Source organism: Manis javanica, chromosome 10, assembly GCF_040802235.1.
Source record: "Manis javanica isolate MJ-LG chromosome 10, MJ_LKY, whole genome shotgun sequence".
Lineage (NCBI taxonomy): Eukaryota > Metazoa > Chordata > Mammalia > Pholidota > Manidae > Manis > Manis javanica.
The window spans coordinates 73,228,380-73,241,108 of NC_133165.1; the positions used below are offsets into that span (position 1 = coordinate 73,228,380).

The 12,729-nt window shown below is 44.8% G+C and overlaps 1 protein-coding gene across 1 annotated transcript; it reads right to left on the reverse strand.

The window, feature by feature from the left end:
• Positions 1 to 1,569: 1,569 nt before the first annotated feature.
• Positions 1,570 to 9,546, reverse strand: LOC140843576 (endogenous retrovirus group K member 7 Env polyprotein-like). Its single transcript, XM_073213339.1, has 2 exons — positions 9,093 to 9,546; positions 1,570 to 4,031 (listed from the first exon to the last, which is right to left on the reverse strand). The coding sequence occupies exon 2, from the start codon at positions 3,381 to 3,383 to the stop codon at positions 2,199 to 2,201; it is 1,185 nt and encodes a 394-aa protein (XP_073069440.1). The 5' UTR covers positions 3,384 to 4,031; positions 9,093 to 9,546; the 3' UTR covers positions 1,570 to 2,198.
• Positions 9,547 to 12,729: the final 3,183 nt, after the last annotated feature.

A 12,729-nucleotide genomic window follows, 5' to 3' on the forward strand; every position in this document is an offset into this window, starting at 1 on the left:
CGTCCAATCGAGGAACTGAAGATTTCAGAGAAGAGATGGAACCTACACTAGACAATCATGGATTTTGACAGAGGAGGATGTGACAGAAAGAAAAAGATGAGAAATATGGATGTTTCTCAAAGTATATTGAACATTTCTATCGCGTCCCGCCACCTAGGGCGACGGCAGGAGAATGATCACCGAAGGCCTGGTTCATTAGGAATCTTTATTATGGGCGTCTGAGCATCCATCTAGCAAAAGGCAAAAGCAAAAAACAACAACCACACCACTTCCTCCAGGGCAGCAGCTTATATAGCATATCCCAGCCAATCAGCTGACTGATCACACGCCAGGTTCAGTCTTATTGGAAACATGTGAAAAGCATGCTATGAGCACAAGCACGGAAATGGGGACAAGCCAATCATGGAGACTTCCTTATGCGCTGAGCTGTAGGGCCAGGAAGGGTGGTGTCTAGGAAGCAGGCGCCATCTTTAGGGCATTGTCCAGCTAGAGTGGGGCTCAGCCTCGGCTGTAGTCCGGGCCCCCACACATTTCAAAATGAAATTTGGTATTTTGAAATCAGCTTTTTCTTCATCCTTGCTATGTTAACACTATGCACTCAAATCAGCCTAACCTCCTAAGAATGAAGATTAGCCTCAGGTCTTTTTTGAGTGATCCTGGCAACCAGCAGTGGTGTCGATTCCTTCCTAACATGCTCTTAATCTCATCCTTTTTTTTCTATCCAGCTTGGCCCTGGCTCTTACTTGAAACTGTATTTCACCTTTTGCATTGAGGTGTCTATATTCAGTTTCCCTGATTTTTTGGTTATTAATTCTCCTTAGTAATTTTTTGAGATATAGTCAACCCTGTGACACTTGCCACTCTAGACTGTCTCTGGAAGGATGACTGTCCTTTGTTTTGGCCTTTGGGACCCATCCCCTGTGCCAGGAGTGGTTAATACCCAGGGCAGCCTTAACCCAGACCTACATGAGGAAGGGTCCTGGACAGTGTCAGTCCTGGAAGTTACTTTTGTTTTATTGCTACTTATTATTTTCTGGTAATAAAACAAAACATATGTTCATTGAAGTATAAAAAAGAAGGTAAAGTCACCTGCAATTCTACTGCTCAAGAACACTATTAACTTGTTGATATTTCTTTGTCTTTTTTTCCTATGTATTTGTTTATATACACATTTTTTAAAAATAAAACTGTGTTCATAGTATATGTACAGTTTGAATCTTGCTTTTACATACTTATCATTTTATCATGACCATTTCCCAGTATCACTAAATAGAGCAGGAAAAAAAAAGGCTTCTTAATGGCTGTACATTTCAACATATAAATACAACATGATGAAACTCTGTTCCTCTCATTTAAGTTGTTTGAGATTTTTCACTATTGTGCAAGAAACCCTAATACCCAGTGGCCTATGCAGTGCAAGCCACAATGAAGAAAATAAAGCTAAATGTAACTGAAGATAACACAAATACTAAACTTGCATATTTAAAACATTTTTAGGGAACCCATTCACAGGCCACTTGTCGCGTGCCCTGTCCTCGCTGGCAAGAACAGCATGCAACAACAGCAGGATTCTTCTGCAGAAAGCTTTATTCTTCAGCTCTTTGTGAAACAAATGAGTTGGGCAGGACCCAGAGGGGAAGGAGAGGCTTGCTTATATAGTTCTCATGCTCTGACCTGGTTGGTGCGGCTCCATATGCCTTATTAGCATAACCATTTGGTGGGTCTCATTGGTCCTTATGCCAAGGCACAATTAGCATGTAGTTTAGTGGTGTGGGATGATTTGTCATTAGGAAGTTCGGGGCCTTCCGGCTGCCCTGCATTGGGCGCTATTTTCTGAGCGTGGCTGCCAACATCTCCCCCTTTTTTGTCTAACAGAAGCTCAAGGCGGAACTTGCCAGCAGAGGCGGAGACAGAGGCCTGACCTCCATCATACTTCCTGATGCCCCCTTTTTGGAGAGGGGTTCTGGGCATCTACCCCTATGCAGTCAGGCATGCCTCTCAGAGGGGTCCAAGACCTCTTGCAGTGCTTTGCCTCGCATCCTCTGGCTGGCGTTGGGACCGCTTGGTACAAAGGGTTTGGACCCTTTTTCTCAACCCTCTTGCACCATGAGCTTCTTAAAGAAAGCTGTGATTAAGCATTGAGGTACTCGGGCCTGGTGCAGTGCCACATGGGCTCAGGGTGCAAGAGCTGCCTCAAGCTAAAGCCGAGCTTCCTTCTTAAGCATGTTGAGCCACACTTGGGGAGAGGCGCCAACGTCTATCGCCATTAGGGCTTGAGCAAGGATCACCTTGTCCTGCTTATGTTGGTTGCGGAGTCTGCATAACAACCAGAGTAAGAGCATGAGACCTCCAAGCAGGAACACGCCCATCCCAGCCATGCCCGCCCACTCCTTGACGTGGGAGAGAGCTCTGAGGAACCAGGAAGAGAGTCCTTCTGCTACGGAGATATCTAGACGGGTGGAGTTGATGTGGATAATTTCTCGCCGCAGCTCTTCTAGTGTCCCATCGAAGTCTTGGGACCAGTTTCCTGAAAGATACTGGGACAGGTCTCGTGACAGATTAGCTGCCCGTGTAAAATTTTTATATTGAATGCTAGTGATGCAGAGGGCACGATATTTCCGCTCACATCCCAATTGGGCCATTTGCCAGAGCACCTCTATTTGTTCTTCCACGAGATCTATGCGTTGATTGAGGATCATTATTCCTCCTTTCAGTTTGCCATCAAGTGTGGACTGTTGGTCCAGGGCAGAAGCTACTGAGGCTGCAAGGTTATTGAGCTCTGTAGCCGATTTGATGGAGGTGTCTAAAGCTATACCAGCGGCGGTGGCTGCGACCGCGGTCGCGGAGATCAGGAGCACTATGGCGGCTGTAACACCGAAATCGCGCCTTTCTCGAAACAGAGTCATGGTGTTAGGGGCGTCTACGGGAACAGGGACCCAACGGGGGATGCGGACTACCAAAGCATTGGTAAAGTTACGCGCATCCCAACACTGAGACAGAAAGCAGGTTTCATTGGAGCAGGAGTCAAAGCTACTATTGGATAAGATAAACAGAAATGGGGGGTATACGCATACTGGAGAAGGTGGAAAAAGGGAATTAGGTGACTCTGGACCTGATTTTGCTGAACACGTGTAGTTCTCGTTGTTATGGGTCATGATCATGTTCCAGTGTGCGCGCATGTGGTTATTCTCGCACCAAAAGGTGATATTTTTTACACCGATTCCCCCACCCTGGAGGGCGGAAAAGGGGGAGAGGTCGGTACACGAGCCATTGACTCCACACAGCATCCATTTATGGAAGGGGTTCATGCTCAGCTGCTGACGAAACTCGCCTTCGAGCACCTTTACTGGCCACCAAGCCTCATTGGCTGGCCGTCCCTCCATATCTGGGGAGATGGTAAACTCCTGCCTCTCAGTTGCCCACGTTACTACAGTTGACTGACAGTCCAGGGCCACAGCTCTCCCTCATAGTCGCCCACACAATGGGAGGCATATTTGGGTTGACGAGGCCTGTCGGTGGAATTGTTCCTGGGAGAGTGTACAAATGTGCCATTGATCCAGAGAACCATCTGGTGGATAGTCATGTTCTTATAGGGCGGGCTCCCTTCCTTATTAGGCCCTTCAAATTTAGCTGACATAACGGGGAGGCTACTGGCCTCTAGAATTATGTCACTGAACCATCCGTATTTCCTCCGTTTCAGGGAGATACAGCCAGCTAGATTCTGAGTGGTGAAGCATAATGACCCATTAGTTACGAAGGATCGGTTTTCTCCCAGGGGAGCTACTAGGGTGTCTTTAACTAAGTAGGGCAAGTTCATACTAGCATTGGTAGTGAAAAAGCGTGGAAAAACGGCTGCATTGAAACGGACAGGCATAGGCTTAGGAAAGGCAGACAGGATTCCCCATCTCAATACTCCCTGAGTCGGGGTCTCCAGTGTCAGGAGCAGGGTCAGGAGGTATAGCGAAGTCATCTCCTTTGTTTAGGACTTTCCTCGTTAGGCGCTCGGGGATCCAGAAGGGATTTTCTTCACCCTGGGGGAAAACACACACAGCTCCCCTGGATCTGATTATGATTGGATCCGGGCCCTTCCATTGGTTAGATAACACGTCCTTCCATTTTACTAGTTCTTGTGGGTCTTTTGGCCACTGATTATGGCGATCCGCTGCTGTATGGCCTTGACCATCCAGATTCAAAAAATTTATAGTGAAAAGTGCTAGGGCTATGGCAGTTTTTGGTGTGGGGGGTATATCTTCAATTCCCCCTTTTTGTTTAAGTAAATAGGATTTGAGCGTGCAGTTCGCGCGTTCCACAATCCCTTGACCCTGTGGGTTGTAGGGAAGGCCAGTGATATGTTTTATCCCCCATGTGATGACAAAATTGAGCAAATTTTGTAGAGGTATAGGCTGGGCCATTGTCTGTTTTCAGAATCTGTGGTAACCCCATGCGCTCCAAGCCTCAAGGCAGTGCTGGATGACACTCTCCTGACAATGGGGAGGCAAAGATGACTCCTGAACAAGTATCCACGGATACATGTACATATTTCAGTTTCCCAAAAGACGAAATATGCGTCACATCCATTTGCCAAACTTGTAAAGGCCTAATACCTCTGGGGTTGATCCCAACATGAGGTGTGGGAAGGAAGCTGCAGCAATGTTGGCAGCTAAGGACAATGTTCCTAGCTTCGGCCCTGGTTATGCTAAACCGCTTGCGCAGTGTTTCGGCAGTGACATGAAATTGTGTATGGAATTTTGAAGCTGTGGTGATAGGGTCTAGCAGGGGAAAAGCTATATTTCTGGTTGCGAGGTCTGCCAGGTGGTTGCCTTGGGTCATAGGCCCGGGAAGGCCTGAATGTGCTCTGATATGAGTTATATACAAAGGAGATTGCCTATGAAGTAGTGCTGATTGTATCTGTTTGAACAAAGTGGCTACTGGGCTGGACGCTTTGATTAGCCCGGCCACTTCTAGAGATTTGACTGCATTAACTACATAACAGGAGTCAGACACAATATTTAAAGGTTCAGGAAAGATTTGTAGGACCTCTAAGACTATGCGACATTCCACTATTTGTGGAGTGTCAGGCGTGTAGCCTTTTGTCACAACTTTGCCATCATGGACATAGGCACCTGTGCCTGTCTTAGACCCGTCCGTGTAAACTGTTTTTCCATGAGGCAGCGGGGTTAGGCTAGTGACCCGAGGAAATACTAGGAGATGATTTTTGGCGAAGTTGATGAGGGGATGTTTAGGGAAATGATTATCAAAGGTTCCTGAGAAACTGTAAGCAAGTATGGCCCAATCATCGTTCATAGCACATAATACTTGTATCTGTTCTACGCTGTAAGGGGTTATAATTTTAGCTGGAGCCTCTCCGAAATGTGTCATGGAGGTTTTTACTCCTCTCAAAGCAAGTTTGGCCACGGCTGCCGGATAGTACTCTATTGTCCTAGCCTGAGAGGCTTGGGGATGGATCCAGATCAGTGGGCCGTGCTGTCATAAAACTGCTGTTGGCAGCTCCGGGGTGGGAAGCACACACAACTCAAAAGGTTCATTCGATTGCACTCTATTTAATTGTGCTGTCATCAAAGCCTGTTCTACTTTGCGAATGGCTTGTAATGCCTCAGGTGTGAGGGAGCGCGGTGACGTTAGTTGTGGGTTTCCTTCTAGGGTTTTAAATAGTGGAGTCAATTCAGTGGTGGGTATCTTTAAGTATGGGCGCAACCAATTAATATCCCCTAGGAGTTTTTGGAAGTCATTCAAATTTCGCAATTGATTATGTCTTATCTCAAGCTTTTGGGGGCAAATTACATCTGTGTAAATGGTTGCTCCTAGGAATTTGCTAACACTAGATTTTTGGACCTTCTCGCTTGCTATATTCAGTCTCCAATTTTCTAGGGATCTAGTGAGATCTATATATGCTTCTTCTATTTCCGCTGGTTGTGGGGAGCAAAGAAGGATGTCATCCATGTAATGGATGATCTTTAGCGTGGGATAGGTCTTACGAATTGGGTCTAGCGCTCGCTGAACGTACAGTTGACATATGGTGGGGCTATTTGCCATTCCTTGAGGGAGGACCTTCCACTGAAATCTGGCATCGGGTTGTTCATGGTTAATAGCTGGCAAAGTAAAAGCAAATCTTTCCCTGTCCTTGGAGCTTAGAGGTATAGAAAAGAAACAATCTTTAATATCTATTATGAGCACTTTCCATTCTTTGGGTAAGGCAGAGAGGAGTGGCAGTCCCCGTTGTACGGGTCCAAGCATTCTCATTTGAGCATTTACTGCTCTCAGATCATGAAGCAACCTCCATGATCCTGACTTTTTCCTGATTACAAATATGGGTGTGTTCCATGGGGACACAGAGGGTTCTAGGTGTCCCACTTGGAGCTGCTCTTGGACTAAGCAATGAGCTGCTTCTAATTTTTCAGAGGATAGGGGCCACTGAGGAACCCATACGGCCTCCTCTGTGAGCCAAGGTATGGGCATGGCATCTTCAATGGCCCCTATGAAAAACCCAGGCCGTGACGGTCATTCTTTACTTTGGGCAGGATGGGCTCTATGTGTCCCTGTTGGTGTTTCCCCAGCCCCTTGCCAGGGATGTATCCCATGTCCATCATCATGCCTTGGGCGGGGGTGGAGTATTCATTAATGAGTTTGAGGCCTAAGTCTCTCATGACATCCCTCCCCCATAAATTGACCGGTAGAGGGAGTACATAAGGGGTGACTGTACCCTCTTGTCCTTCAGGGGCTCGCCATTTCAATGGTTTGGCACTAATTGAAGGGCTTGACTCATATCCTAAACCTTGTAATGAATGTGAGGTTTGGGTCACAGGCCACTTGGAGGGCCACCAGGTTGCAGAGATAATACTTTTATCTGCTCCAGTGTCTAGGATTCCCTCAAAGCTCTTTCCCTCTATTTGAAGAGTTAATTTTGGTCTGTCTGCTAAATCTAATACTATGAAGGCTGAATCCCAGTCAGAGGAGCCGAAGCCCCTTTCTCCCCTCTCCGTGTTGGTAGCAGGATAATTGGCGTGGAGACTAGGTAAAACTAAGAGCTGGGCTATGCGGTCTCCCAGAGATATAGGGTAGATTCCTCTGGGAGCCGAACACATGATTTTTACCTGTCCTTCATAATCTTGATCTATAACTCCGGGATGAACTACCAGGCCTTTCAATGCAGCAGAAGAGCGCCCTAGGAGTAACCCAATGGTATTTGGTGGTAGGGGGCCTTTAAAGTCTGAAGGGATAGGCTGAACTCCCATCTGTGGAGTCAACACTATTCTGGTGGTGGCACGGATGTCCAATCCCGTGGAACCTGAAGTGGCTCTCCTTGGGGGGCCTGGTTGTTCCCGAATGACACTTGCGTGCTGGTTGCCCCATATATTTGTGGGCCCTGGTGATGGGGGCCCCTCTGGGCGTTTTTTGGCAGTTCTAAGGGTTTCCCTTCTATATCTTTAATAGACCGGCACTCATTAGCCCAATGCCTGCCTTTCTTACACTTAGGGCACAACCCAGGGGTCTTTTGGGTTGTTTGTTCTGAAGCTGGGCTCCTACACTCTCTCTTTATATGTCCTAATTTCCCGCATTGAAAGCATTTGATACTTCTGTTAGTGATCCTGGCTTTTTTGTGGCTTTGTAATATGGCCGCGGCTAGGCCCGCATTGGTGAGTGGCCCTCCTATTTCTCTACAGGCTTTCAACCAGGCATGTATCCCTTTTTGTTTCCAGGGTGTTATTGCCTGTCTGCATTCCTTGGTACATTGTTCAAATACTAATTGCTCCACTAGGGGCATTGCTTGTTCCTGATCTCCAAATATTCTGCCTGCGGCCTCCATCATACGAGCGACAAAGTCAGAAAATGGCTCGCTCAGCCCCTGAATAATTTTTGTCAAATTGCCTGATACTTCTCCTTTGTTGGTGAGGGCTTTCCATGCCTTGGCGGCACACGTGTTTATTTGTGCGTATACCTGTAAGGGGAAGGTGGTCTGGTTGGCTACCCACTGTCCTTGGCCTGTCAGCATATCATATGACCACGCAGGCTGTCCTTCGGCTGCGTTTGCGCGTGCCTGGGTCATGCTGATATCATGCCACAATGCCTTCCATTCTATGTATTGCCCCATACTAGAAAGGCATGCCTTAGTTACATATTGCCAGTCTGCGGGTGTCATGGCTGTCTCTGTTAATCTCTCAACTTGTGCTATGGTATAGTTAGCACTGACTCCATAAGCCCGAACGGATTCTGCTAACTCCTTAACTTGTTTATGGCTCAGGGGCTGGTGAGAGCGCACGCCATTATCCTCAAATACAGGAAACATTTGTCTAATTGCCTGAAGAGTATCTGGGTGGCAAAAGGAGAGTGCGCCACTCACGTAAGGTGGCGGGGCAACGGGCGTCGGGGGACACCCTGCTTTCATTTTTTCCTTGGTCCGCTTTTCAACTTTGCTGGTTCCCTTACTTCTGCACTCTGCGGTTTTATTCTCTTCCCCTTCCTCTGCGGACGTTAATTCCTCCTCAGATTCCCTATTGGAGAGTTGGAGGTCCCTCAACTCTTTCCAGGGGTATTTACTATTTTCTCCAAGGCGATCGTCACTCGCTTCTCGGGGCTCTTTCGCTTTTGCCCTAGGCGGGCTTTCTCCCTCACTCTGAGGTTTCTTTACCTTCGTTTTTGTGGCCTTTTTTCGGCCGCGCGCGCTCTCTGTTTCCCGTTCCGTTTCTGACATGCTCTCTTGGATATCTGTCAATGCTCTCTGACCTTCTTTTATTACCTTTTCACATCTCTCATCTTGCAGACAAGCTCTAATCAGTTTCCAGAGGGGCCTGGTGCCTCCCCTCAGGCTACCCTCCTCCTCCTCTCTATCAAGATCTTTCCCCAGTTTGTCCCAGCTCGGGATTGAGAGGGACCCTGAACAAATGAACCAGGGGGCCACACGGTCTATCTCCTTCACAAAAGATCCTAAGACTTTGCTGGAGACCTTCAAGTTTCGCTCTTTGAGAGCTGTCTGCAGCGCCGTGACTAATGACGGTGCATTCCCCATGGTGCCTCCTTATTTACAGAGAACCATCAACCATCATCCTAAAAAGCAGGGGCCTCTCGGAACTTACCCCTCCGGGCTTTCTTCTGACCTGCAGTTCTGAATCCTCTCCAGAAGTCTGAAGGGTCCTCCCTGTGCCGGTGATGTTCTGGTTCCCGGGATTCGGCACCACTTGTCGCGTGCCCTGTCCTCGCCGGCAAGAACAGCATGCAACAACAGCAGGATTCTTCTGCAGAAAGCTTTATTCTTCAGCTCTTTGTGAAACAAATGAGTTGGGCAGGACCCAGAGGGGAAGGAGAGGCTTGCTTATATAGTTCTCATGCTCTGACCTGGTTGGTGCGGCTCCATATGCCTTATTAGCATAACCATTTGGTGGGTCTCATTGGTCCTTATGCCAAGGCGCAATTAGCATGTAGTTTAGTGGTGTGGGATGATTTGTCATTAGGAAGTTCGGGGCCTTCCGGCTGCCCTGCATTGGGCGCTATTTTCTGAGCGTGGCTGCCAACAGCCACTGAAAATTTCTGTAACACTCCCTAATTGTTTGAGTCTATACAAATATCCTATTTCTCCTTAAAGCTTTGCCCACTAAGAATAGTATTCATCAGTGGATCTGTCTACATCAAGCTGTTCTAATGGTGATTTTCTATTTCTGACTCTATTATTTGTAATTCTTCTGTAAGGAAAATTTATCATTCCCTCTCCATTTATTTATGTATTCAGTCATTCACTTATATCAGTATAGATTCGTATATTGGAGGGATTATAATCCAATAATATTGTTCTTTATTTTGTTCAAATCATTCTAGCATGGACCATTTGGAGCTCTTTCAGGTAGTCCCCCTTGTCCTTTTGATAAGACTCCATCTGTACATCTTTTTCGTCCTCTTTCTCTCTCTCTCTCAATCTCTTTCTCTGTCTCTCTCTAGCATTTCCTTACTTTTTAGTACTGTACAATGCTTTAGGCTTATTTTGCATTTTCCCTGACCAGCCCTGCTATCAGCCATTTCTCTAAGGAGCCCACTTTTTTGAGAAATGTATTTAGAAATCAAGATCTAGGCACTAGGGATATTCATTGCTACCAGGATGTCCCTGTTTATAGGTCTTCTCAGCAGACAAAACTAGGAAACAAGTGTTTGCATGCTAGCTACCTATACATATATATATATATATCTACATCTATATGTATATATATACCTATATTAAAATAAACATGAGCTTATTCTGTTATCTCAAACTCTAATCCAGCACCATCAGATTCATTCTAGTCTTCCCCCAATTTGCTCAATTGTAAATTCTTTTTCTGGAAGTGAGAGAAATTAGCCACAACAGCAGCAATATGCAGAATAGTTCCATCACCCTAAAAATTCCATTGTGTGGCTCCACATAGCCATTTCCTTCCTTCTTTCCCAGTCCCCAGCAATCTGATATCTAGTCCTACAATTTTCCTTTTCCAGAATGCCATGTAAAGGAACTATACTATTTTGTCTTTTGAGGTTCTAACTTCTTTTACTGAAGAAAATTAAGGGGGTGCTTTAAAACTTTCTGCTAAGCCCCAAAGGGTATAGAGGTATTGCACATCCCAACAGGAGGTGAGAGGGATATAAAATGAATAGCACATTGAATCTTCTTCTACTCCTGCTTGATCAGAGTAAAGGTGTCATCATTATGTATGGGCTTTCATATGCCATTTTGTTTTAAATCTTTTTCTACTGGTTTGAAAGTGTTTTATAAACTATGGTTATTCTGAAATAAGGCAGCATTGGTAGTAACAGAAAGCTGGGAGCTGTTGAGAAAGGTATTAAAGAGGGAGAATTGAAAAAACATAAAAACTGGTGTGAATGTTTTGATCAAGTGTACTAAGAAGATTCTCAGGTATCTGGGTTAAAGAATATATATATGTAGATATCATTCATCAAGACAGATTCAGGAGAAGGGAAGATCTAGAGGAGCTAAATTCTAGTCTGAGTATTTTCTAAATGGAGAGATACAATAATCATTTGAAGCTCAGCAATTAAGTATGGGTTAAAGATACAGATTTCGTAGTTACTGATTCATAAGCATTAAGAAAATGTATGGATATGGATGAGTTACCACAAAGAGAGGGTCAAAAGGAAAAAATAATAAAAGCTTAGGCTGCTGCTATATGAAACACTGATATTCATTAAGCAAAATATGGGAAGACCACACAGGGGAAAAGATAGCGATGGAGAAGAAAATCCAGAAAAGAATCATACCACCGACTTCAAGAGAAGGGGGCGTTTCAAGGATTAGGGGGCTCAACAATGTCAAAGATCAAAAAAGTTAAGTGAAAGACACTACCAGAAATGCTCCCTCTAGTGCTGACCGTTAAAGGTTGCACATGTCAGAAGCTGAAACTAGATAGCAACTGATTAGTAATAAAAGAAAATACAGGCATATTAGAAAGAGTGAGGATAGTCTATTCTCTCTAAAAGTTTGAATTAGGAGAGAAAGAAATGTGATCTGGGGAATTTAAAGCTCTACTTTAAAACATTTTGAACATAACTTGGCTTTTCAAGTGTCTTAAAAATAATCGCTATCATTTGTATCTCAAAAGTACTATGGTAAATGTTCCTTAATGTGCTTCAGTTAAATTTGTACTCGTTATATAAGAAATAAATAAAATTAGATAAAATTACATCCAGTTAGCAACAAATCCCTAGAATTTCTGGAGTTAGATAAAGTAAAAAAAAGTTGGGGGGAGAGTGTTAAAAGTGTCAAAACTTACAACTGGCTCACTACGGCAGAAATGTTAGATTTTCTATTACAGTTCTTCAGGTTCTTTTTTCAGGGTTTGTTTTCTTCTTCTTTTTCAGTCTATTCAGTCTATTTTCTCTGTTTTCAGACTGGATAATTTCTATTTTACAATCTTCAAATTTACTGGTTCTGTCTCCTGTCCACTCCATTCTATTATTGAATCAATCCTTTGAAACTCTGTTTCAATTATTATTCTTGTCAGTCCTAAAATTTCCATTTGGTGATTTCTATTTTTTTGTTGTTGTTGAGACTTTCTATCTTTTCATGTTTCAAGCACGTTCATAAATGCCCACTGAAGTATTTTTATGATGGCTGCTTTGAAATCTTTATCAGTTAATTTCAACATTTGTGTCATCTTGGTGTTATCATCTACTAATTGTCTTTTTTCATTCAAGTTGAGATTTCCTGGTTCTTGATTTGACAGGTTCTTTTCTGTCTTCCAGCCAGAGTGGTGTCACCAGACACATAGCAGGGAACATCTCTGCTATAACAAGGTATTCCTCCCTGCTAGGATATCAAAGAAGACTGAGTGGACAACTGAGACTAGCATGCCCCACATGTCAGAAGAGGTCTGCTAAAACAGAGATTTCTATTAGGTCCACAGTACATAACATAATACACAAAATGTGCAAGACACAATAAAAAAATGTGTGCTTCCCACATGACTTCCACTGACACTGAGGTGGGAGAGGGCTCCTTACTACTTGGTTATTGTGAATGCTCAGGCTTCCTACTTGGTGTTCTCTGACACTGGTGGGAAGAAGGAAGGTGGTCTACATGGCTGGATGGCAGTAGAAATCCAAAATCCTCTCATGGCCTCCACTGAAATCATGGGATACAGTACCCCCTCATCACCAGGCAGGGATGAATGTCTCAGCCCCCTTCTCAACCTTCTCTGACCCACCCTGGTGAGGAAGTGAGGCACCTCATCA

Coding starts and splice junctions, on each gene's coding strand:
- LOC140843576 (XM_073213339.1), bottom strand. CDS start 3,383: ATGGAGGGACGGCCAGCCAATGAGGCTTGGTGGCCAGTAAAGGTGCTC.